Here is a 26,003-nt window from a genome sequence, read left to right as displayed (position 1 = left end):
CCCTGCTGACTCCCCTTGGTAGCTTGGCACAGGCAGTCTGGCTCATCTCCAAGGCAATGTGTAAAGTATTTGTATACACAGTGAAAACACCACAAAAGTACTCCACACCAGTTTAGACAAATAGCCAATATTTATCTGATTAAAACAAGACTACACTGACAAAAATCCAACATACAAAAGCAAATATATCACTTTTAAGAGATTAAAATGCAATTGTAGTTTCTTGAAATCAATGAAGTGCTTGACTGAGGAAAAGTACCTGAGATGCGTCAAAAACAGACGATGAGGGCTGCAGGGGAGGTGATGCATCGAAAGAGCTAGAGATGCATCGGTTCCCTACTGTTGCAGGGGAGATGATGTGTTGCTTCCTCACTGCTAGGCAGGGGAGGTTCTGTGTTGGTTCCTTACCGATAGGCAGGAGAGGTGATGTGTCTGTTCCTTACTGCCATACGGGAGGTGATGTGTCGTCTGTGACACAAAGCATTGGTTCCTTATTGCGTGCGGTGTCAGTGAAGAAAATGGCGCCCAGGGACGATGCATTGAAAGCCAAGCCACAATGCATCGCTCTCACAGTGATAAAGCAGGCGCTGCGTCGGAATCAGGGTGGTGCGTCACTGAATTCAACTGAATTCAGTGATCGATGCGTCACTGAATTCAATGATCGGTGCTCGAATCTCAAGCAGGGGTGGTTCTTCTGATGCGCTGCGATGGAAAGCTGGGGCCTGCCTGGAAAACTGTGGTCACTGCACAAAGCGGGTACCATGTTCCAGTGCAGGCTGCGGTGATGCGTCAAATCCTTACAGCAATGCATCAGTTCAGAATGACGCTGAGAGTCGATGCATGGATTTTCTCCTTGTAGCACAAAAAACCTCCTTCAAGGGCCCAGACTGGATTTGGCACTACTTGACAAGGCAGGGCCCTCAGCAGAGGAACCCAAGTGCTGACAGATGAAATATTTGATGCCCTGAAACTTCTTAACAGCAGGCAAGCTCAACTTAAGTCATTGGAGAACCTTGGAAAGCAGGATGTAGAAAGAAAAGTCCAGTCCTTTCACTCCCAAGACATAAGCAGCAGGCCAAAACACCAAAGCAAGAGCAAGAGTGGCAGTCCTTCCTCTGGCATTCAGCTCTTCTTCCTGGCAAAATGTACTCAGTCCAGAAGTGTTCCAACTATGTGGGTTCAGACGTCCAGTACGTATACCCATTTCTGTCTTTGAAGTAGGCAAACTTCAAGGAGAAGTCTGTGTAGTGCACAAGACCCTGACTTTCCCTGCACTGGCCCCAGGCACACTCCACTGGGTTGGAGACTGCTTTGTATTAGGACAAGCACAGCCCAAATCAGGTGCACGTGTCAGCTCCTTCCACCATCTTAGCTCAAAAAGACCCATCAGGATATGCAGGGTCCCTTTGTGTGACTTTCTAAATTGAATACACTAACATCCCAACTGCCATCCTAACCCAGATATGTATTCAGTAGACAGGCAGAGGCACAGAATGGTTAAGCAAGAAAATGCCCACTTTCTAAAAGTGGCATTTTCAAACCCACAATTTAAAAAAACAACTTCACCAAAAGATGTATTTTTAAATTATGAGTTCACAGACCCCCAAACTCCATATCCCTCTCTGCTCCCAAATGAAAATTAGAAGTGGTAGTTATGAAAGGCTGGCTGGCAGTACACACCGCTGCTTAAGGTCTTCATTGCTGTGGTGAAGTCTGTAGGTGGGATCAATGGTTAGATCTAGTCACCTTCCACAACACTGCTGCACTGTTGACCACTCCACACCTGGCTACCTCCTTTCTTCGTTGAAAGGTCTCTCTTGTATTCTCTTCCCCGAAAAAGACCCAGTCCCTATTTTTGCAATATATTTTGGCAGTAAAAGCTTCCAAAATCCTCCACACAACCCCCATTTCCGCCTACATGTAACTGGTGCATTGGTTAGCAAGAAATACACGTCACTTCAGTTTTCACGGGCCGCTATGATGCTCAATGTGGGTATGTCTACTGGAGGTAAGAGAACTGAGACTTACTGACTGGAGCAAGGCACCACACTGGAGCCACCAAGTGATGCACCAACACATTGGGGGTGCTCCCAGAGCAGCTAGAAGACTAAATGAACTGACAAAACCATATTTGGAGTTCTACAGCATTTTATGTTGACCATTCCTCCAATTTTAGACTTGGTGCCACTAGATCATAGTAAATGGGAGACGCACATTTCTTCCCCACCTTCCCAGAAAGGGGCACGTACAACCCTGCCTCACCATTTAAGGGTTTCAGAGAGTTACATTACCACAGAAACATGATGACCAATGATATTACACTGCACTCAAAAGGGAAAGCAAGAGAAGTTTAAGGTTTTAGACCATGAACCCTAGACCAAAATAAATATATTTTTTTATAAACATTTTTTATTGTTTTTTTTTTTTTATAAGGAAAAGAAAGAAGAAGAAATAGAAGTGAAGAAGCACAGGTAGGTGGCAGCCTTGCCAGCGTAAACAACATCGAGAAGACAGTGCAGATTGTCGGTATGGCATATCAACATCACTAACATAACACATCGGGCATACAACGTTAAGTGGTCAAGGGAGAAGACCCGGCGATTTCTCCCACACCTTTTCATGTTTATATGGACAACCCCTTGCCTCATAGACCGATTTTTCTTGGCTTGCGCACCAGTCAACTCCTTGTTTCCATTTCTGGAAGGACGGGCCTGTGGCAGTATTCCAAGCGGCTGCAATGTCTCTTTTTGCCACCAGCAAAGCTGTCCCCACAAAAGCTCGATCAGCCCTCGAACTCTCCAGTTCATCCATAGCGCCCAACAGAACCAGTCTTGGGGACATCTGCTGCTCTTCTCCCAATACTGTGTTCATCTCTAGGAGTATCTTGCCCCAGTATGCCTCTATACGAGGACACTCCCAGACCATATGGAAAAAAATCAATTGAATCTCCCAAACACCTAGGGCAATGGGCAGATGGGCGGAGGCCTGCCCGGTACAGCTGAATAGGAGAGAGGTACGACCCATACAGGAAATACATTTACACCAATTGCAAACTGCGCTGGCACCGCCAGCAATCTAGTCGCCATCAGTGCGTCCAGCCAATCAGCCTCCTCCAGAGTTCCCAGCTATCCCTCCCACCTATTCCTAAGGTGATGCCGGTCACCTGGGGCATGATTAACTAACATCTTATAAATTTGGGCCCCCCCCTCCCCCCCTGACCCCCCAACCCCCCCTCCTCCCCTCCCTCTCCCCCCCCTCCCCTCTCCCCCCTCTACCCCCCTGACCCCCCTCCCCCAACTCCCCCTCTCCCCCCCTTCCCCCCCTCTCCCCCCCCCAACCCTCCCCTCTAACCTCCTCCGACCCCCCCCATCCCTCTCCTCTCCCCCCCTCCGAATCCCCCCCCCCCATCCCCCTGCTCCCCCCCAGAGTGCCCATGAGCAATTTAGCTTCCAGTGGACTATACTTTGGTATTGAGTCAGTGCGGTACAAATGTATGCTCAGGGCATGTCGCAGCTGTAGGTATTTAAAAAATTGTGTGCAGGAAAGTTGGAAGTCGGCCTGTAGGTCCTGAAGGGATCGCATCGAGTCCCTTTCCATACAACCCCAGTCATAAAATGCCTACCAAGTCCCATTTCTCGAACCCACTCAGTGCAGCCGATTCTTTTAACCATTTGCCATGCCATAAAGGGGTCTACTGGGTAATGACACTATTCCATTGAGTGTGACGCAGGGCCACACGCCATGCAAGAAACACCGCTCTAGTCACTGGGGAGTGGTGAACCATATAGTAAGTCTAAAATAAGGGAGAAACTAAGCGCTGTCAATTCCAGTTGATAAGCTGGATCGGCCCACCCTCCGCTGAACCAGTCGTGCACGACCAGGAGCTGCGTCGCTAAGTAGTATAAGTAAGGGTTAGCCATACCCATCCCTCCATGGTATACCCCCCTGTGGCAATGTTGCAGTGCAATCTGGTGCCTCAAGCCATACCAGAGAAATTAGGTTGTTACCCTATCTAGTGTATGGAACCAGGAACGTGGGACTTGGAACAGGAAGTTCTGGAGTATGTATAAAATATGCAGCAGTATCATCATTTTATATAAGGCCACATGACCCAAAACATTTAATGGCAGTGCCTGCCACCGCTGCAGGTCTGCCTTAATTCAAGACATCAACTGCACCAAGTTAACTCCGGGAGGAGGGTCACCCATATACTTAAAGCTCAGCCAACGGTTGGGCACTACTTCTTGTCAATCGTAGCAATCCCATAGAGGTTTCAAAGGTATCAATACAGATTTGGCAGGGTTTCTTTTAAGTCCTGATGCCTCTTCATAACAGTGGAGGAGATGAAAACTTCACGGGCCAGATTCACTGGGTTCCACCATGTATAGTAAGACATCGTCCGCATACTGAGCCACATGGTCTTCATATGCCTTTGCCCAGTTCCAGCCGCAATACAGAGGGTCAATTCTAATGAATTGTGCCAAAGGCTCAATGGACAGGGCAAAAAAGGAGGGGGGACAGAGGGCAACCCTGACGCAATCCCCCGTGGCTGTGGAAGGAGAAGATACCATTGACCTGTACCTGGGCCATGCGATTGGCGTGTAAGGCACGACCAAGCGACAAAATCTAGGCCCCAAGCCAGCAACACTAGAAAAAGAAACCCTCAGTCCACGGTATCGAAAGCCTGCTCAAAGTCAAAGAGAAGTGGCAGGTCGTGAGAGAGCTGGTGACGTCGCAATAGTGCCACATGCAGACGACGTACACAATGTTGTGTGCTTCGGTTGGTCATAAAACCACACAGGTCTGGGTGGATCAGCGTTGTCAGGGCTCTCCTAAGGTGCAATGCAAGAATCGTGGCATAAATCTTCACCTCACTGTTGATAAGGGAGATTGCTCTATAGTCCGCGCAGTGTCGTGATGGCTGTTGTGTTTTGGGAAGCACTACAATAGTGGCTATGTCTAGTCCCTCCGGAAAGAAGCTCAGTTGGTCAACCTCATCATATAAGGCCTTAAGGTGTGGGGTTAAGTTGTCTCGAAACACTTTATAGTATTCCGACTGAATACCGTCAGGTCTGGGAGTCCTGCCTGTTCCCAATGAGGAAAACGCGTCACTGATGATCTCATTCGTTATGGGGCCAACTAGGATTGTTGCCTCTGCAGGTGGCAGTAAAGGAAGGGGAACATCTACTAAGAATTGGTTTGCATGTTCCTGATCAACCCCTGTAGAGCACCTCATAGTAGGAGGCTAATGTATCCGCCGCGTCTTGTAGTTTAGTGACAGACTGTCCATGCAAGTTAGAAATTTCAGGGATAATTCTAGATGATTGATGGTTTGAGGCCAACCAGTAAATCAATTTCCCATTCTTGTCCCCCCACCCATATACCCTGGCATTGACTGCACGCCAGAGGTGTTTAGCCACCTCTAAGGAATTATCATGGATCTCATCCCATATCAGCATGAGTTGCCTGGCCACCACTTCCATCTACTGAGTAGACTGTTCCATTTCTAGTTGGGTGGCCTTGGCCTCTAGTTGGGTAATGTGTAGAGCAGTGGTTTTCAAACTTGTTAATGCCGCCCCCCGTGGGTAAAAATAAATCATTGGCCACCCCCTCAGAATTTTTCAGAACTATCCTATTAGGTTAGCAATGTTTAAATAAGTCTACACTTATTTAAGCACTGCAGTTAGGTTCTGTTACATTTCTACACATGCAATAAAAAAAATTCTGCTTAAAACAAAGCACTATTATCTGCATAATCCTTTTTTTGACCAGAGCCTGGCGCTCTCCTTAGGATCACTTGAGGCCCCCCAGTTTGAAAACCCCTGGTGTAGAGTCTGGGACTGCTCCCGGGAGTGGACGAGACCCCAGGCCACTGCTTTGCTCACCCACCAGAGTACCCAGAGAAGAAACTGAATCTGTATTGAGAGCAAAATATTCCTGTTGTATTTCCCGCAGTTGTTGAATATGCGGCTTGTGCTGCAGGTACTAGGTGTTCATGCGTCACATCGGGCGAACCCCGGTTTGAGCAGACCCCAGTACGAATCGGAGCAGCGCATTATACGATATACCCCTTGGTAGAATTTCAATGCGTGTGAGATGGAAGCAATCTGTAGCAGTAACAGAACAAGATCAGTTCTAGATTGTGTGCGGTATGCTGCAGAGGTATGTGTAAATTGCCGGTGCCGCGGATGCCAGAATCTATACACATCACACAGTCCCATGGACGCCAACCAATTCGACAGTCCTGAGGCCACGGTCTGCCTAGGGGTCGATGGGGACCCTGTCATATCCAATGCGGGGTCCGGGACTGCGTTAAAGTCTCCCCCCAGAACCGTGATCCCCTGGGACAAAGCCAGCAGCAGGGCAGTAAGGTTGTGTAGAGTCCTGCGCACACCCACCGTCGGGGCATATACACTGATAACATTAACGGTAAAGCCCCCCCACCCTCCCAGTCAGGATCACATAACGCCCCTGTGGGTCCTTCTGAACCTGGGTGACCACCATCGGGAAGGAGCGGATGAAGCAGCACCCCCACGCCCCTCAACCCCTGAGTAAACCCCACATGGTTCACCCCGTCACAACCTCGGAGTGCCAAGAACTGGCAGTGGTCTCCAAGAAGATGGGTCTCTTGCAGCAAGAGCATATCTGGTCATGGCGATGAACATGTGCAAGTACCACTGTGAGCTTGACGTTATCTAGAAGACCATTAACGTTCCATGAAATGATGTGATTCGGGACCTTCGTACCTGTAAGAATGTCAGGTGAGCGCTTCTCTTGAGGGTCCATGCGGACACCATCCAGATCGCCAACTGACGGAGCAGGATTCTTGCCCAGTTGTGTGTCATGATACCCATCATAGAGCCGTGCATGTCTACCCCCCTTTGCTTGTGATGAGAAAGGCAAACAAACATTGATTCTGATTAAGAACAACTGCAATGCAACCGAGCGCAAACTCCCACACACACCCCAACTCCCACCCCTCCCCATACTTCCCCGATGAAGCATCTGTTGCCCTTATAAAACATTGAACTCTAAAAGGTTCTGAACCCCAATCTAATGGGCAGTGGTGGACCCCTGCATACTGACTGATTGAAGAACATTAATTGGCAAGCAGCTGCCTCTCTGCCCACAACCAAATTGAGGCTGTCTGCGCCCTTTCAGTATTCCTTTCCCAGCAGAAATGTCACAGCGGCAGACTACGGGATAGGTCAAAGTCACTGGGAGCATCCAAGCACTCAGGTGCCTCTCCTTCTGCTCGTGGCTCCTTCTCTGTTCCTCCGCTGCAGGCAAGTGCCGGATGTTTGGACAGCGCCAGCCCCGCGGTCCCTCCCTACGGGGAGCCAACAGGGGAGCCGGACCACGAGCCACACCCTGCATCTCCTGGAGCGCGTGCGTCACTGCTGATCAGAGGGTCGCCACGGCTGGCCACCCACTGGCGGTGCCCCGCAGCCCCCCCCCAGGGAGCCACCCTCATGAGGAACCAGCGGGACCTCCTCAGTCACCCATGTCCATGCCGCTGCAGGAGTCTAAAAAAAAATTCATTTTGATGCCGTGCACCACTGAGTTTAGCAAGAAAAAAGAAAAAAAACAAAAAAAACGGTAAGGTATCTCCGTCGCTCTTAATTTTTGCTTAACCTCTACATAGAATCTACACTGTAGTTGGACCTCTCTTGTATAGTCTGGAAAAATAAGGACCTTCGTTCCATTACAGCACAGTTCCTTTCTCGCACGTGCCTCTTGAAACACCACATCTCTGGCCTTCGGAATCGGAGGATCACAGGGAAGATCCCGCCAGCAAAGCTCGATGTGCTCGCTCTATAGCAAACCAGGGTGTGAGGCGCTCCATTGGCATCCACGATTTAAACCAGTCTTCCAGGAAGGGTGCCAAGGAGGAAGCCGCCGTGTTTTCAGGAAGTCCTTCAAGATGTTGTTTCGCCTGGAACGATTTTCAGCGTCTTCCGCCCTACGATGCAATTCTGACGTCTAGACTAGCAACTTCAATACTTGAGATTTAAGGGCAATCATTTCGTCCTCCACAGTGGATTTTCTAGATCCTGCCTCAGTAATCCTTGCGCTTGCATTGCGGAGATCATGTGCACTAGAGCCACATCGACTCCGACCTCCCCAATTTTCATCTCCACCACTGTTTGAAAGGTCGGAATGGCCTGAAGAATGGTCACCATATCTCCGGCGGGCACTGATTTACCATCTGGGCCACCCGCTGCCTGGCCACCAGCTTGAGTCGAGCTTGGGCCCGTGGTAAACTGCTCCATCCGAGTTTGCTCCAAAGTGGACAGAGCCGGCTTATCCTTACCCACTGTAGCCCTCCCGCGGGTGTGCACAGCAGATGGGAGCTCAGCCAGCTCTGAAGAAAGTCCACTACCAATATCAGTGGTCGCGCAACTCCAGGATATCCATGCCTGGGGCACAGACTGATCACTCCAGTTGCTGCAGTATCTTGTGAACGGCAGCATCCACAGCCAACGCGGCCGCAGGGGATCACAGAACACACTCCCTTCTTCTCCACCCCTATGGTAATACAGGCACAGAACGGTCTAAAAGGGGGCGACCTGGAGGCCACCACGGTAGCCAAAGATCCAGTCCAGGCCAGAGACGCCCCCGCCCCCCATGAGTCCCAGGCCGCCAACCCAAACCTACACCGGGACCCACATCCGCTCCCAAAGAGTCAATGGTTTCTTCTGCCCAACGGCCTTAGGTCTCACAGGGCCACCGGGACAAAGTCTCGCCCCACAGTACAGTCACCAGCAAGAGGCACCTTGGTGCGACGGTGCCGCCACCGGTGGCACCCACAGCCCAGAATGGCAAATCAGGCAAAGGCCGAGCCCACGTGCTGCGCATCTCACCTCTTCCCAGCGTGGGCAAAGCACTTTGGCACCATGTAGGCAATCCGTCTAAGCGGCGCAGCTTGAGGACGTGTCCGGTGATGGCCGCATGGCAGGCGGCTCAGCTCCCACAATTTCAACTCTTGCGCCTCACAGCTATGTCCCGCGCCAGTTGGCCGCCATGTCCCAGGCCCCCAGCGCAGGCTCAAGAGCCATCTCCTCAAGCTCTCGCCCAATCTCTGGTGCCTGAATGAGGTGCAGTTCCAGGCACGTGCTGTGGCAGCTCGACAGGCCCACTCACCCAATCTTGCTATTGGGGCCTGTCAAGATCTCAGCCTCCTCAGCATCCAGGCATGCTCAGCTGCATCTGTCCGCGGCCCGCTCTCCAACGCCGGCCTGCTCCATTCTGTGTGTCCACGATGCCCAGCTGCGGGGAGCAGGGGCACAAACCCAGGGAGACCCGGGCCCCTGCCACGGCGGTCCACCCAGGCCACACTGCACGCCACGTCCCCCACAGGCCGCACCCAGGCGTGGTCTCGCCTCCTCAGTGTCTTCCAGCGGCCAGCTCTGGAGGCCCCGATCTGTCCCCACACCTCCACCACCTCCTCCGTTGCTTCTTCCAACGCGGTTCCACCGTAGCCCGAGATCCCAGCCACCGGGTTGTTCCAGTGGAATCCACGCTACCAGCGAACCGGCCTTCTGCTCCCATCTCGGCGATGGCAAGCAGCAAGCTCCGGCGCAGCCACCGGTCAGGAGCACCCTCAACAGCTTCCTGCCGCCATCCTATGGCGCGCGCTGCCTCTTCGCGATCGGTGTCCCATGGGCCCACGCCAGTCCTGTCTTCCGGCTCAAATGTTGCCTCGGACTTCAAGGTGCATCCCGCGCCCGTTTCAACACAGGGCCCAGGACGAGAAGGGCACTACCAGAGGTGGATGATAGAGGGGACCAGAGCACTGTTAAAGTGCGACCGCCATCTTGACGCCTCGGCCACACCCCCCCCAACATAAATATTAAACCTATAAACTGCTGCATATAGCCATGTCTCTTAACCCAATCAAGGCCACGCAAACAGAGCTACAGAGCTACACCACAGTTAATTTGTTTCAGAGTGATGGAACATTTGAAACCTTTAAAAAATTGAGGGTGCGTAACAGAAGATTTAAGTTACTCATTGCAGGGCACAGAAAAAAATAATTGTTCCCTTTACAGCTTCTCAGAGGAGGATGGAACTACAAGAAATATGCAAAGAGCCATTACCTGTGGACGTTTAAGTGAGAAGCAGCAAAAGTTCACTCTAGGAGCCCCCAATTAAGAAACCGACACTTTGAGAACAGTTGTTCTAGGTGAATTTCATTAGTATTTCAATTTCCATGCAGGCGGTGGTTCTGCAGTCAATTCTATGCTACCTGTAAGTTTTTTTATCCTTTCCACTTCCAGGGGATGAGGGCACTGACAAATCTTAATCTGAGATACTGGTTGGATGCGGGGCCTACCAGCATTGTTTTTGGGGACTAACACTAATTTTTCCGCAAGTAACTGGAGCACAAATTAAGGACAAGCCAGGGCGATGCAGACAGGAGCCCTTTCAAATCCACCCTAAAATGGCATCACCAAATGATACAGATCACCAAAATTGATGCTCCAATGGACCGCATTGAGGTCAGCACCACAGAAGCAAAGGAATCTTCATTATTTTGAAAGATATCACCTCACCAGCGGCTGCCTCCAACTTGATCACCCCAATGCAGGACCCCTGCAACGATCTCTCTCAATTCTTCAGCAAAAAAAAATAAAAAATCACCTCCATTTACAGCAACTTCAACCAGCAACCAGATGCCACAGATCTTGTCAAACGGCTCACAATCTTATCCAAAGAACTAATGCTAACCACATGGCCTGTCATGATCCGAGAGGAAACCTCAACCACCATTAGGTCCATTCACTCAAAGGCCCTGCAGGACCACCCCCCCCCCCCCCCAACCAAGCCTACACCAGAGGACTGCAACCCATCAGTGCCATGCTGAGACATACTACAAACACCTTCATCTCTTTCGAGACTTTCCCAGACATTTGGAAACATGCAGCTGTCTTCCCATAGCTGAAGACAGCTTCTGCGGACCCCTCAATGCTTGCCAACTACAGAATGATTTCCCTGCTTCCATTCCTCTTCAAGGTCTTATAGAAAAATCAACAAATGCCTCAACCAAATACCAAACCACAGCATGTAAACTGCCCTCATCACCGTCATGGATGACATTAATATGACTCAACAGAGGAGACACTGCGGCCCTCATCCTCCAGGAACTCTACAGTCTTCCATCCCATCCTCTTCCAATGCCTGCATGACATCCGGAATCACAGGACACGCACATCAATGGATCTTCTCCTTCCTGACTGGAAAGGCCCAGTCAGTCAGCTTGGCACCAGACACCTTGGATGTCCGTGATCTCATCTGCAGAGTTCTGCAAGAATTCTCCCTGAGCCCGACCTTCATCAACGCATACGAGGTTCTTCTAGTTAGCATCATTAGCTCTCATCAATGTCCTCTCCTACACCGACAATGCACAACTCGTGCTCTCCCTCAGGAACACAAAATGCCTCGTACCTGGATCAAGTTTGATTCTTGCATTAATTAAATGGATGAAGACGAACTGTCTAAAGCTGAAGACTGAAATCGTGATCTTCAGGAAGAGCACTTTAATATGGAAGCCTACCAAGTGGTCAATAAAGCTAGGACCACCACCCACCACCACCACCACCCATGCCAAGAAACATGGGATAGTCATCAACAGCAAACTCGACATGATCGTCTAAGTCAATGCCGTCATCGCCTCATGCTTCTATGCCCTGAAGATGAGGAAGAAGATTTTCAAAAAGGTTCTCAATCAGCACCCAGAAAAACGTCACACATGCCCTAGTCACAAAGTAGTCGGGATTACAGGAACACAGTGTGCTGGGATCAACAAAGCACTCACCAGAAGGCTGCAGACCATTCAGAATATGGTGGCCAGTATTACTCTCAACCTCCCATGCTGCACTCATATCACACCACACCTGAAGTAGCTCCACTGGCTCCAAATACACACACGAGCACATTTCATACTCCCTGCCCATCCTTTTAAGGTACTGCATAATACTGGCCCAGCATACCTCAACAGTTGCAACTCCTTTCACAAACCTTCCAGACAGCGGCACTCGTCCGGGCTTCTACTTGCACACATCCCATGCATACGGAAAAAAAACAGATCCATCAGTTGAGCCTTCTCCTACATCGCTCCCAATGCGTAGAACGACCTGAAGCTATACATAGAAGAAAGAAGTTGAAGATCTGGCTTTTCGAGTAAACCCACTAGTCCCTAAGTGTAGGTAGACTCACACATACTCAGCACTGGGATACCCTAGAGGGTGATAGTGTGCTCTACAAATTGGCATAACATAATGAAATAGGTTATCAGACTTTGATCCAGAACGGGAAACAGAAAGGCAGAAAGGAGGAAGAGAAAATGGTGACAAATAGAGAAAGCAGAGCTGAAAAAGAAATTGCAAGGGTAGGAAAACAGGCACAGAGTGTATAAGGGTGAATGAAAGTGACATGAGGTAGAACCTGGACTAGGAAGCCTTTCTATTCGGCATATCCGACAGCTCCAGCTGCCGGATTCAGAGGAAAACTTTGGGCCCTGGCACTTATTCTTTTACAAATTAAGCACTTGGGACTGGAGAGGATGTGGTGGCAACAATTCCCCTTTGTTATTTATTTATTTATTTTCTCTCAGAAGGATCAACACTTCAAAAACCACTCTATAACTCCAGAAGTTTTTTTCATTCTTCAAATGGTTTGTTTCAGATGGTCTGGCTCCTCCTGTTTCTTCTCTCAACCCCCCCCCCCCCAGCCTTCCTCAATCTGTGGCATGAGTAGCAAATCAACAATTATGAGGCCAGCTTCAATCCACAGAATCTTACTTCTTCACTGAACGTGTCTGTGTGCACAAAATGGAATGTGGCAGAGGGGCTGCCAATTCGCAGGAGCCTAGTGGCGACTTGGGCTTAGCAAAAGGGTGGAGGAGGGTAAAAAGGAAGTGAAAGTTGAATAAAGAGGAAGAAATATTTACTAGCAGTGCACAGGTTGTATCACCAAGACCTCATTCAATGCCTGCAGAGTTTGTTATCATGCAGGCTTCTAAGTGGCATGTTCATGCGATGGTTAAAAGGTACAAACATTCTGGAGGTAAACTGTACACTAACTTGCAAGCCCTCAAATATGAACCCAGGCATAGGGAAGCACAGCTCAAGTAAAGACTTGAGTCTAGCTCACATTTCTTCAACTATCAAGAAACTGATTTATACATTTTTTTTCTACATTAAAAATGAAAGTTTCTTCCCATGAACTCTCCTGGCCCAAATACTAAAATATTTGCAAACAGCTACCTTACATCTACTACATAAAAGAGGATACAGGAGAAACGCAATTATGCAGCTGTATCCAATACTGAATAAAGATGACTGTGTTCTCCTGTGGCCCGGTCCTTTACACTAAAGGATTTTAGAAATATGAAGGAATTTGAAACTGGAGGCTGAAAATAAAGTTAGCATCCTCAGATTAATTCATGGGAGCAGTCAGTGTAGGTGCCTCAAGTAGAACATAGTATGGAGAATGACTGGTCTCAATTGAATTTAGAAAAGCTCCAACCTTCCCAATAAAATTAACATTTTATAATTGTTTGTGAATTAAATATTTCAGCATTTGTATATTTGTTTGATTAATGATTCTATCTGTATTTTTATGAATTGTTTTGCAGTTCAAATTATCGAAATTATTTAGGCCGGGGTTCCCCACCTTCTAATAATTATTCAGTGGGTGTTCCCGGATTTAAATTATGATTCAGTAGGGTTCCCCGGATAACAGTAATGACTAAGAGACGTCCACAGGACTTAAAAAGGCTAAGAACCACTGCACTAGGAGCATTAGTAACTATCAGTGCTTGTGCCCATCAATGTCAGTGCCCACAGTTGTCCATGCAGACGGGATCTGAATGATCACTAGTTCAGATACTCATCAATGCAGATTTCTTTTAATACCAACAGGGTTCCCCGTTTTCCTTATAATTGGGGTCAGCAGTGACCAACATTGCTGAGTCCCATCTCGGGCAGTGCCCACCCGGTTTCGTACTGTCAAGGTCCACAGGGACCACCAGTGACTTCAAGCTCTAAAGTACCCAGCAGTGATGTAAACATCTGTCCCTTTAATGCCAGAATATCAAGTGCTAATGTGCGACAGTCCACGGGGATGACATTTTCACACACTCCAACATAGATACTCGCTACCGAGGCATGCCCATTTTTCCCAGTTAGTGATCCGAATGGGTTCAGTGGTCTTTCTTCAAAACAATCACCTTATACAACGCATTTCAACAGAGAATTACAACACGGCAAGCCTTTCAGAAACAGACCTACAAAGCTTGAAATACAAAATGGCTGAAATGTTATCAGAATAATAGGTAGCATGTCCTCTGTGTACATTATGAAATATGTTTACTTATTTTAAAACCTATATATAGGAAATCCTAGTAGTGCAAACAATATGGCATCATTTTCAAGGTTTTTAAATATGGCACACTTGTACAACATTTCACAGCATCGTGCAGGGAGCACAAAGACTTCACTGAGAGGAAGGCCGTATGAAAATGAGTAATGGACAAGTCAGTTCTGTTTTTCATGTGGACTGTCACTAAAAACCCTGCCTTGCACTAACAGATTGCAGAAGATGATGGGAGTTACATCCAAAAACATGTCAACATGTTTTATTGATTTCATCCAACCATTGCTTGAAACTGACATACACTAGTCACAGTCTCTCTTAAAATAATAGTCTTATCTTGTTTAAGCTTTGGCCATTTCTAACGGGAGAGAAAAGAACGATTATAGTCAGGGCTCGACTGCCAAAGCACCCTCCACAGTGTGCCTTACAGCCTTATGGCACCTTCACACAATTCAGTATTATGATGGCCTGACGCTAAAGAAACCCCATTGGCTCACCATTTCACAAACGGCGAGGTCGTATCATGTACAAGATACTCTAGTAAGAGACGTTAGTTCCCCAGAATGCTGGGAAAAAGGATTACCCGCTCAGCATCTACTTTATATTCTCCAATATGGAGCTTTTGAATGTCCTCCTTGTAACTAAAAGGGGTTATACTCCTCCACCTAATCAGATTCAGGGGGTTAATGAAATCCGTAGCACATTCAAAATGACTCAGGAGTCATGCGCACTTATCAAAAGTCACTTATAGGCGTCACGAACACTTCTCACTAACAGTCACAAACATATCTGCTGTATTCTATGCAAAAGGCGCAAATTCGATCACTTGACGTCAAGAATAAGGACAGTGCCTTTAATGTCCAAATATAAATTGGCATTGCGAGAAACTGGCTTCTGACCGCACCACACCTCTTTTGATAAAAACCAACAGTCCCATTTAATGTAGACCAGCTGTTGAACTGATTTCTGGTGAAGGAGATGATAATAATGCAAAATGGTCGTGCAACTTCATTGTATTACATAAAACAGAAGTAATGTACTGGTCAAGTATCAACGTCCTATCCCACATGCAGACAACACCAAACATAATACCCCCCCAGGGAGCAAAAATACACAGGTCACATGCCTGATGACCGCGAGTACCATCAAATGCCTAAACAAGTAGATTTTGCTTGAATATATATTTTTTTGCACAGCCACCTACGGTTGTAACTTTGAAGTGTCTTTCCTGGTGTACAGCCTTTGCAGACTCTGGGTGATCAACTGGACCTGTAACTGCAGGCCTCCCTTACACAGCTATGAACAGAGATGTCTATGGGAGTCAGATGGTCTTTTCTGACCAGAGCGAGCAAGCTTTTTTTTTTTTTTTTTAAACAGTATTTCAGGGCGCCTCGCGCCTCAGCCAACACCAACAGTGCTCAACTGGAGCTCAAGGCTTAGTAGGACGTGGTCTAGCAGCCATCTGAATAGAAAGATCTGCTGGGGCCAAGGTTCAATGCCTGTTCCTGAACAGGGGCTGTGGGGATCCTGAACACCGATGTGGACATTTTAACAGTCCTTTCGGCCGAGTCAGGAAGTACCCTAGAGAGGGTCCAGAGCTGTCTGGTCATTTTATCGTGTATTGTAATGCCAACAAAGGCCTGTGTTGTAGGATGGCCCATCTTGTTTGTTCGAACCCGGACAGCGACAAGTAACTCCAAAGTTTCAACGTGGAAGAGGCTACTATGCACTCCTGTACAAAAGAAGCACTACAGAAACACTAGGGAACTAAAACCTCAGATGAAGACACAAACGAACAACTTCCACTATTAAACAAAGACCCTTTCAAACCAAGGTAATGCAGTCTTTGGCCGACTTACTGAGAACAAACTAATATCTAGAACAAACAAATGCAACACATTCACGAACATATTACTGTTTTTAGTTACCATTTATTAAGCATTAGCTCCAACACAGATGAAAGCAGCCCAAATTTACAAAAAGGCCCTCGCTACAACTGGGAATCCAAGATATGTGAAAATGTCTGTACCCTGTAGGCTCAATGTTCGTATATGGCATATTTTTTTCTAATTATGTTATGCTACAACATTCAGTTTGGTATTTACTTTAGAGTGATAATATCGTACTGCTGGCAGTATTTTGTATATGTCTCTGAGCAAACTACCGCGGGAGCGGAAATATTCTTCTTCAGTTCATTTTACAGTGAATAACAATAACACGTGCATAAATGCCAATACTCTTAAGTAGCAGTGGTAACTAGATGCTGCCCGTACCCACACAGCCTGGACTTACAGTAATTACAAATGTAGCCGGGTTGCTGCCATGTGTTCCACTTTCAACTCGTTTTTTTATTTTTTTCTGCAATCTTTACACACAAAAAAATGCTAATCCTAGAATTTAACTTTACTGTCATTTAAAAAGCCGCCTAATGGCGTCACCCAACATTTTTTTCTGAAATGTATCTTATTGCATGCACACACGAGCTGTGCTTAAGTATCACTAAAGTGTCACTCGGGAGGCAGGTCATTGTCGCGAAAAATGTGGCTGTCTGAAAACTTGGGAGCTGTGCAGTCCTCTGATGGCATGCGGCGTAAAGTAACGTAAAAGCGCAAATGTCGCCGTTACGCTGCGTGCTCCCGACAAACGTCAGAACTCCAAAGCCGGTCACCCCTCGTTTGTATTCCATCCCAACCTTTTAACACTAGGACAACGGGATGTGGTTTCCAAGAATGCAATAAAGTGGAGTGCGTAGCTTTTATTCGGGGCCTGTGCTCTGAATTCAAAGTTACCCTCAAGGAGAGCCCTCCCCAGTGTTCATACAACAGGCATCACGCTTCTCGCGTGAAGCGTAAGTAAACATGGGTGTCTCTTCTCAAAAACACCTGCGCCTCCGCCGCAAATTAAACACCTGGAGCCAAACGCATAGGCAAGCGTCGGAACACTGCTCAGTAGCGGCGGGGGCTGTGCTGCTTGTAGAGATACTGGGGAGATATGTCGGTGTGCAATTCTAGGAGCTTTGCAACCCGCACACTCCTCTCTCATCACAGGTTCAGCCTGCAATTCTCAACAATAAACAATCCCCGCGATATTATCCGATCTCTGGGCCGGACAGAGCGGTGCTGGGCAGCCCCACCTGGCAGAGTCCGGTCCGGTGCTGCTTGTGCGGGCCCTGCTCAGCCGGGAGGTACTGGCTCGCCCAGGCTACACCCCGGCTTGTGTGTGTGGTGAACACACGGGCCTGTTTATCCCCACGCAGCAGGCCTCCTGCAAACACTGCTTGCAGCTCACGAGAGGGTTTCAGTGTGCAGCAGGCACACCCACCGAGGAGTCGGTGTACGGTCTGAGGTTTGCTGGCACTGATCGGTGAATGCATTCCTGCCTTTGTTAATGCAATTCACTCCTGCCCAACTCTAGGCATGGGAATGTGGTTCGTAATACTTAGTGAATATTCAGCGCGTGACCGCCAGTTTCAACCACCGACTACAGAGCAGAAAGGTGCTTTCCTCACAGATGTGCAAGAAGGAAAGTTAATGTCAATCATTTGCACAACTATCTCCAGATTTCAAAGTACAGGAGAAGCTAGTTAAAATAAATAAATAAAAACTTGTACTATTTCCTGCACAGGAAGTTAACAAAGATCAACACAAGTTAATGGTGAATCACCAACCCCTACTTTGCTTATAGAAGTTATAGTCACCAACCCTTTTCCACAAATGGGGTCCACAGGTTAGGTCTACAGGGCACTACCCTTTGCAGAAACGTTTTAGAACTGTGCAGCTCTGCCCTGAAGATGGGACTTGCATGATGATGATGGGGGTGGTGGTGTGTTTTTTTTTTGTTTGTTTTTTAATATAGTGGCTCTCAGAGGGCCTACACAATATGCATGTGCCTGGTGCACTGTGGCATCTTGTGCCCCTGGCAAAGCCCTAGAGCACTCTTGGGTGCTGACTAAGAGTCTAGTCCATCCTTCACTGCTTGTTTGGTAGAGTGTGAGTTATAGTATGTGGCCCGAGCAGGAAGGGTTGTGGCACTGTGAGTCAAGGCAAGTTGTGTACCTTTGCGTACACACGGCGTGAAGAATAGATGAATAACTTTTAGCGTATTCTTGCCACATCTGCATGTGCGGCCAACCTCTTTGTATTGTGTTTTGCAAGAATGTGCAGCGAGGCCATAGAGGAGATGGTTGGGGTCCTGCTTCAGGGCTGGGGAACTAGTCACTGTGTTGTGGCGAGCTTGTTGCTGTCTTTAGGACATCATTGTGGATTACGATCTCGCCTCTATCACAGTTTTCTTTACATAACATCTCCCTGTGGGTCAACAGAACATAATCAAATTAACAACAGCGGACAGGCTAGTGCTGTAATGCACATAGCTTGTGATAGAGAAAAGGACCAGTCTGCCCATTTTCCAATCTACTCCTAACATTTAGACTTAATGGGGCTTCCAATTTTCTCTTGCTTTTGAACTAAATTTTCCAAATACGCGACGGCGTCAGGTAAACAGAATAGACCAGACATGCTGCCATCAAAATCGCAGATACTGTTTCGCATATGTACACACATGGGGCAGGTCTTCTTCAAATGCTGTCAATCATAGCCTGCCTTTGTTCGTACAGGAAAGAATCAAGTGCTAACACTGCACATGGCGTACTGCAGATTTTACCAGATACTTAAGTGGTGCCCGGTATATTATCTGCTGTACATCTAATGAACACTATGCCAGGATAACAGTCCAAAGATAGCAGTCAAATACAACATGCCTGCACTGCGTGAAGCAATCTGTGTTTATGGGAGGATGCTATCCGGCAAAGTGGCCAAAGGCAGTTCAATGCATAAACCTCTGCAACCATATTAAATGTTACGTTATTGACATTAGTGTAGCGCACAAACAGATACTAGTATGGCATTGCAAAGCATTTAGTAGTCCAGAATCTAATTCTGCTTCTAAAGATACCGAGGAACGGGAATGTTCCCATGTCAGGTGAATAGGTCAGCTTCAATGAGTCAGTAACTGTTCCCTTTGGTTAATGGCTGGCACCATTTGATGTGAAAATGTGTACTGCAGAAGCTATGGCAGCACCAGCATTTAGCAACACGTTAACACATAAGATATGGGCCCATGCTGTAAGATTTCTAGTTATTTACATGCTGTCAGCTGGAGGAATTTTCATGGTTTATGCCAGACCTTCGCGGATGACACTAAAATCCTCCGACACAGGTCGCACCCCATTCCAGCACTATGAAATCACACAATAAGACCAGTGCTGTTTGCATGCCCTCTCTCCAGAACACATGCACGTATAAGGTAGTGACAGGGTATGCAGCAAGGGGGTATTTTACACATTTGGATCATCATGCACAACTGCAAACAACATAGATCTTATTCCCCCTCAGACCCTGGCACTCTCGGATTACCTCGATGGACAATCTTACAAAGAGGCAGTAGCTGACCAACAAGGTGCCGAGGACATACCAGCATTATGCAAATGCTAGCACCTTCATATAAGGCTGCAGTGTCGACAATGGTCACAAAATACGTACTGGGTCAAAACGCAAAAAGGGGGCTAAATATGTCATTAGCTCTTTGTTGGGCTTGTGGTATAACTTTCTTTTAGGGTGACCGTTGCTAAATCTTCTCCAATCTGCATTTTGTTTGTGGTGATGTAGCTTCCGGAGACGACCAAAATATTCTAGAGAACCTGCTACGAATGTGTACACTGCTGGACATATCTACACATCCCCACGTCCCTCTTACGAACTGAAAGATGACTGGACATGATCACCGAAGACCTGTGTTCTTATTTAGTAACCATTAAGAACGTGTTTCCCAGCATGCATCGTGATTTATGGTCAATTTAGCTATTCAACATTTCTTGATCAGATATTATTGTCAGATTGGTATTACCGTCAAATACATAACATGATAGTGCGGTAAAGATTTTTTACTTCATTCAGTCTGTTGAACTGTGCACACAGATTATTGTTAATAAATGATTACTTGTGTGGACTTTAACGATCACGCCTCAAAATAATGTACATATCGACCTCAGAAGTGCGGGTGAATCAACAGCAAAGATCTGAATCTGTGACCTCCAGGTTAGCCTCAGACTGCAATTAATGCATTAGACCTCACAGCTAGTTTACATAGGTCCAACTATATTTCAAAAAGTACAAGATAGTAATGTACGGCACATTTCAGAAAAACATAGTGAAAATGTATCTATGTCCTGAATGAATAAATAGCCCACTCACAAAGCTTTTTTTCTTAAGTAATTGTTTTACTCAGGAAACTTCACCAGTAAAACACATCTCATCCAGGAGTACAACTACCCATAGAAAACTTTGTGAGCCAGACCTTTAAATGAAAATCGAATGAGTCCCATGAACGGTTGTTACAGAGTGCTGTCAATTACTGTTTTTGCTTATGACTTCATGAGTTAGAGACATTTTAGTAAAATAAGTGTAGACATACATACTACACAGAAACCTGGTGTTATTGATATATTAATTAATGTAATGGTGAAGGGCACACTCATGCACATCATGGTACTGAAAAAAGCCAAAATGATGGAAATGTCTTGGATTGGGCATTGAGGTATTCAGAAACGTCAGTAGGTAATCAGCTGATTCAATGATGCTAAATGTACATATGGCAGTAAGGTAAGAAAAAAAGTAAACACTCTGCTTCTTTGATCAGTAAAGCACTTCAATCGGATTAGTAACAACTTTAGACGGTGTTGGCTGTTATCTTAAAAAATATATCAACTCAAAAAGACTCAAACCAAGCTACTGAAAGACACTCATTAAACACGTAACCAACCAAGGTAATATGTGAGCTGTGCCCAATTGTAATAACAGCACCAATCCCAAACATTCTTCTTATATTCAGTTGCACTCTGAGAAGGATATTTATAAGTATACAAATGAATGAAGTTATCCCCCCAAGTACTGCAAGGGCAGCATAAACCAATGCTCAGCACGTGAAGGGCTAAAGAAGACAGGAAACAGGCTTTGAGTTACCACATAAAGACCTGATATGTATTAACAATAAAACCAAAAACACAGGTATTTATTTTCCCACTCATTAACTGCAATATGAACAAACGCCTCTGTTTTCCTTTTAAAAATATCCATATCGAAGTCCTGATAGGTAGGTTGCCACCAGTGCGGCTGCCTCCCCTTCGGCCCTATTACGAGTTTCCTGCTGGGCCAGTGGGAAACCTCCTACGGCATTGTCTCCAGGTTACTAATCGAGCCGGCAGCAATACTGTAGTGTGTAGGGCGCACCAGCACTTGTTGCCATGCTCACTGTCTGCAAAACAGACAGTGAACTTTGTGACAGGGCTGGCCAGGGGGGGGCCCTGTACTGCCCATGCCACGTGCATGGGCAGTATAGGGGGCCCCCCTGTACCCTGTCTCCACCAGCCATTACATAGCGGTGCTACTGCCAAGAAACCGCTGGCGGAGAAGGGAGTCGTACTCCCCAGGACAGTGCTGCATGCAGATTAGGACCGCCAGCCCATCCTGTGAGGAAAACTGGCGGTCCGACTGTGGTGCTACCGACACGATCATAATGTGGTGGCCGGACCGCGACATTGGCGGCAGTCTGACCACCATCGTAACGAGGGCCACAGTCTTTTAAAGTAAAATGTATCCACGAAACTTTTAACATGCAATTTTTAACATGAACCCATGTGAAAATTCCAGTTTACTACATACAAATAGTTTCTAATTATATCATCTGCACTATATAGTGTTTTTAGCCATTGACTAAAGCACTAGCTCCAAAATTAAACTCGGAATTTCTTTATAACAGTTCAGTAGATGTCCTTAAACTGTTAACAAGGAAATGGATCCTGTAGAACTCAGTTGTAACAGGCCAAATGTAAAGTCCCCCATTTTCAACACATCACATGCATGGATACAGAAAATGTTTACAGCCTTATATTTAGTGCAACAGATCTGCTCATAACAGCCAGCAGTGCAGCATAATACTACGAAAAAGGCATTACTGAAAACAATGCACTAGCTGCTATAAAGCATAAAGAAATTGGCCATCTACAAAACTGTTTAATCCCTATTTTAAAATGTCAGCCATAAAATACTCCCACCTTGAGATTTCAAATGGAACTTATTTAAAAATGTAAATCATTACATCATACGTAAAATCCAATCCATGTATTCATTTATTTTTCTCATCATTTTTTAAATTATTTTAAAAATTCACTATCACCACAGACTGTTATTAGGCTATTCTGGCAAAATCCTCAACACCGGTCAATGAACGTACCAGGACAGCGATGTGATGTCTTGCTAATGGCAATACTAATTGCTGTCAGCATAACATGACATACAAATAAGGCAAAATAGGCGCTGGCACCAGAAGTGTATCAGAGTTGACAACTGTAGCATACCTAGCCAATTTCTTGAGCTGTGGGCCCAACTTCCTTCATGTGACCTTGGAGTAGACTTGCCAAAGCAGTCGGAGGGGAGCTTTTGGAAACTATACATCATGCCATCAGAATTGTTTCAGGGGTAAAGGTAGAGTAAATGATGGTATTTTAAAAGTAATTAAACAGATATGCAGTTGAGCCGTAGGTAATGAAAATATCACCTACAAATTCGAGCTTCACAGGAGGAGCAACACTAATGCCTTACCCCAGTATCTCCGAGGCATTTCAAACTTCCTCCCATTCAAAAAACAGCCGAACGCATACATGGCTGTAGTCAATCCACTCTGTGTAAATTATCCTTCGATGTATTCCGATCATCATGTATGTTCTTTACGTATTTCTTTTTTGCAGCACACCTCTTAATTTACACTGCCTCTCTTGGGCTCATGTTCAGCCTCGGAACAAACAAAATTACTGCCACCGACGAGGGTGGGATCACACGCCTGAAAACCCCTTTTGCCCCCCAAAACTCTGCCCTCGCCGTGGGTTGAGACCGCCCTGCTCAACCCCAGCACTCATTCTCACCCTCCACGGAGGCTCCCAAGGATGAGACATAACTGAGACGACATCAGAAGATAAAGAGACAACAATAAAATCCCGAGAAGGGAGATTTCACAATGGTAACGTTAAGGCAAAAACAGCACGAAAGATGGGAGGCGTAGCCCACATAAAATAATAACAATATATTATTGGGGGTTAAACGTTCGCCGCATAAAGTGGAACGAGTGCCGACGGCTTGACTCACATCCGAGAGGGGAAGACTTCGATCCTGTCTTTGCCCGACATCTTCTAGCCTTGGAGAGGGGCAAACGCCGAGGTGTGTCCGAGTCTGAGGAAAGGAGAAGCCGAAGAGCTCACACTGCGGAGGAGCTGTCAGCTTCTGCCTCTGAAGTCAGGCTCAGCTGAGCTCTGTCACGTGACCGCCGGGAGCAGTAGAGATGAATGAGGGGCTAACACTTGGAGAGAAAAATAAGCTAAAGATGGTAGCCATCTTGGAATTACGAAGATATTGTAATTAGTGTATTAAATGAACGGAAGTTTGGCAACGAGAGGAGTTACTGGTTTGAAATGATTTGTGCAGTGGAAGAAATACAACAGTTATAGCGATATTGCTTTGAAATATGCTAGAGAAAGATATTTTTTACAATTATCTCACCATTAATGATTTTAATTGGGATCTGAGTTCAGTTATTTCTAGTTATTCGGTAAATTTTCAAAACTTGTACTTTCTTCGCTGCTGAATTTTGCTTCAAAACTGTTTTAAGATCTAAAGTATTTTGCTCATTGCAAGATGGACGCTAAAATAACGTACTTTGATCTTATTCATTGGTAGTCTTTCAATGTTCACCTATATTTTACATTGAGCGTCCTTCTGGTCTGGGTTATATTCACAACGTAGAAGCAAAAACGCATTGGCAAAGCCAACAGCTCTCGCTAATGAAAAAATGTTTTTCTGCCAAAAAAACAGAGGAGCAATGATGCGTCCACTGCATTGTTTTGTAAGTGTGCACATTAATTCAACACAACATGCATGTGAGGATGCAGAATAAAAAAATGTCTAGGTATCGCGTCAAGAATTTTCAATTCTGTTAAAGATACTGAGGCGAGGATTATGCTGTCTCTTTCTTACTGAAACAATACAGCAGCCAATAAACGTTTAAATAACAAAAAGCTACATAAACAAAAATTCCCAGCAGTCCATCACCTGACCAATCCCCGGTCTACAGTCCATATAATTTTTTTTGTGTCCTTAGTACTTCCTCTTTCTTTGCCCTAACACAACAAGACAACCTGAGTAAGAGCCGAATCTTCAAATCCAACCAGGATCCTCGCCCTGAAATTCAACTGGATGCTGTCAAATCGCTCTGGTCACGGAAACACTGCATCGTTATGCACCTTTGTTATCAGAACCCAATAGAGAGAAAAACACACTGCTAATATCCCATATTGAGTGCGTAAAAAGGGAGGGAAATCAGATTAAATACAATACATCAAATATACATCACCAACATTGATAACTTCATGGATCAAATAAATATCAAACATTTTTTAAATACATACATAATAAGGGTGGGATAATCCTCACCTTGATGTCCTTAATAGAATTGAAAATTCTTGACGAAATAGCTCGAATTTTTTTTATTCTATGTCAAAACCGGGGGCTTCGGATTATGCTAGTTCAAAGCTGATCCACCACAATTGAAGCTACATCTACAATAGGTTTATGATAAAATACCTTAAATGTATTATCAGAAGACCATTCTGCAGTATTCATAATGGCCTCCTAATGAGAACCAGCTCCAAAACTCTTAGAGGCCATAGCACCTCTCACAGAATGTGCCCCAAAAGAGGAAACTTCTATATCTGTTTCTGCCAGCAATCATTTAACCCATCTAGCCAATGGTGCAGAGGAGACTGGAGAAAATGGTCTCTGTAAGGAAATGAGTAATTGTCCTCGAATATCCTTGCGAAATTCACGATTACAATCTTCATATGCCTTTATGCATCATACCACACATCATTTAGAATGATGTGGAAAAGTTGGATAAGATACACATCTAGAAGCAGTCTTACCACACCTTGAAATGGAAAAGGAGACTCCGGAAGGAGTAAATACTCTACCTGCTAAATCAAGGGGTCTCACATCCGATACCCTTCTGCATGAAATAAGACACAATAATATCGTAAGTTTGGCCGACAATTGTTTACGTGTTAAATCTTCATTACATGGCCAATTTCGTAGAAAGCAAAGCACAATGCAGACATCCCATAAAACTGTGTGTTTAGATTGAGGGGGTTTGACCATCCTGATGCCCCTGAAAAGTTTGCAAACTAAAGTGTGTTCACCATTCAATGCCTTCAATATGAGGATGTCCTTCTGAAAGAGCCAATCTAGAATTATTGATAGTCCTATAAGCCAAACCTTGCATAGCCAAATCTGATAAAAAATTGATAATCATGCTAATGTTGGCCCCCAGGGGATCAATACTCCATTCACTGGACCAACCCATCCATCGCTTCCAAGCAGCCTCATATCTCTTATGGGTGGAAGGTGCCCGGGACTGTGACAGGAAGAAGATAGCTTCTCTCGAAACATTCGGCATTTGCCAATGTCCCCTGAAAGTCTCCACACCATGAGGGACAATAGTCCCTGTATTATTAGATGATGAGG

At 46.1% G+C, this 26,003-nt stretch overlaps 1 protein-coding gene across 1 annotated transcript in view; it reads right to left on the bottom strand.

Moving 5' to 3' along the window:
- Window positions 1-23,741, bottom strand: part of ATP6V1D (ATPase H+ transporting V1 subunit D) — a 128,425-nt gene extending 104,684 nt beyond the window's left edge. Inside the window, exon 1 of the mRNA XM_069208879.1 lies at window positions 23,577-23,741. Coding sequence (XP_069064980.1) covers window positions 23,577-23,617 — 41 coding nt within the window. The 5' untranslated portion in view covers window positions 23,618-23,741. The remainder of the gene's footprint in view (window positions 1-23,576) is intronic.
- Window positions 23,742-26,003: the final 2,262 nt, after the last annotated feature.

This window comes from Pleurodeles waltl, chromosome 9, assembly GCF_031143425.1.
Source record: "Pleurodeles waltl isolate 20211129_DDA chromosome 9, aPleWal1.hap1.20221129, whole genome shotgun sequence".
In the NCBI taxonomy this organism is placed as follows: Eukaryota; Metazoa; Chordata; class Amphibia; order Caudata; family Salamandridae; genus Pleurodeles; species Pleurodeles waltl.
Note: the sequence above shows the minus strand (reverse complement) of the source record. Positions and strands in the feature narration are given on the sequence as shown.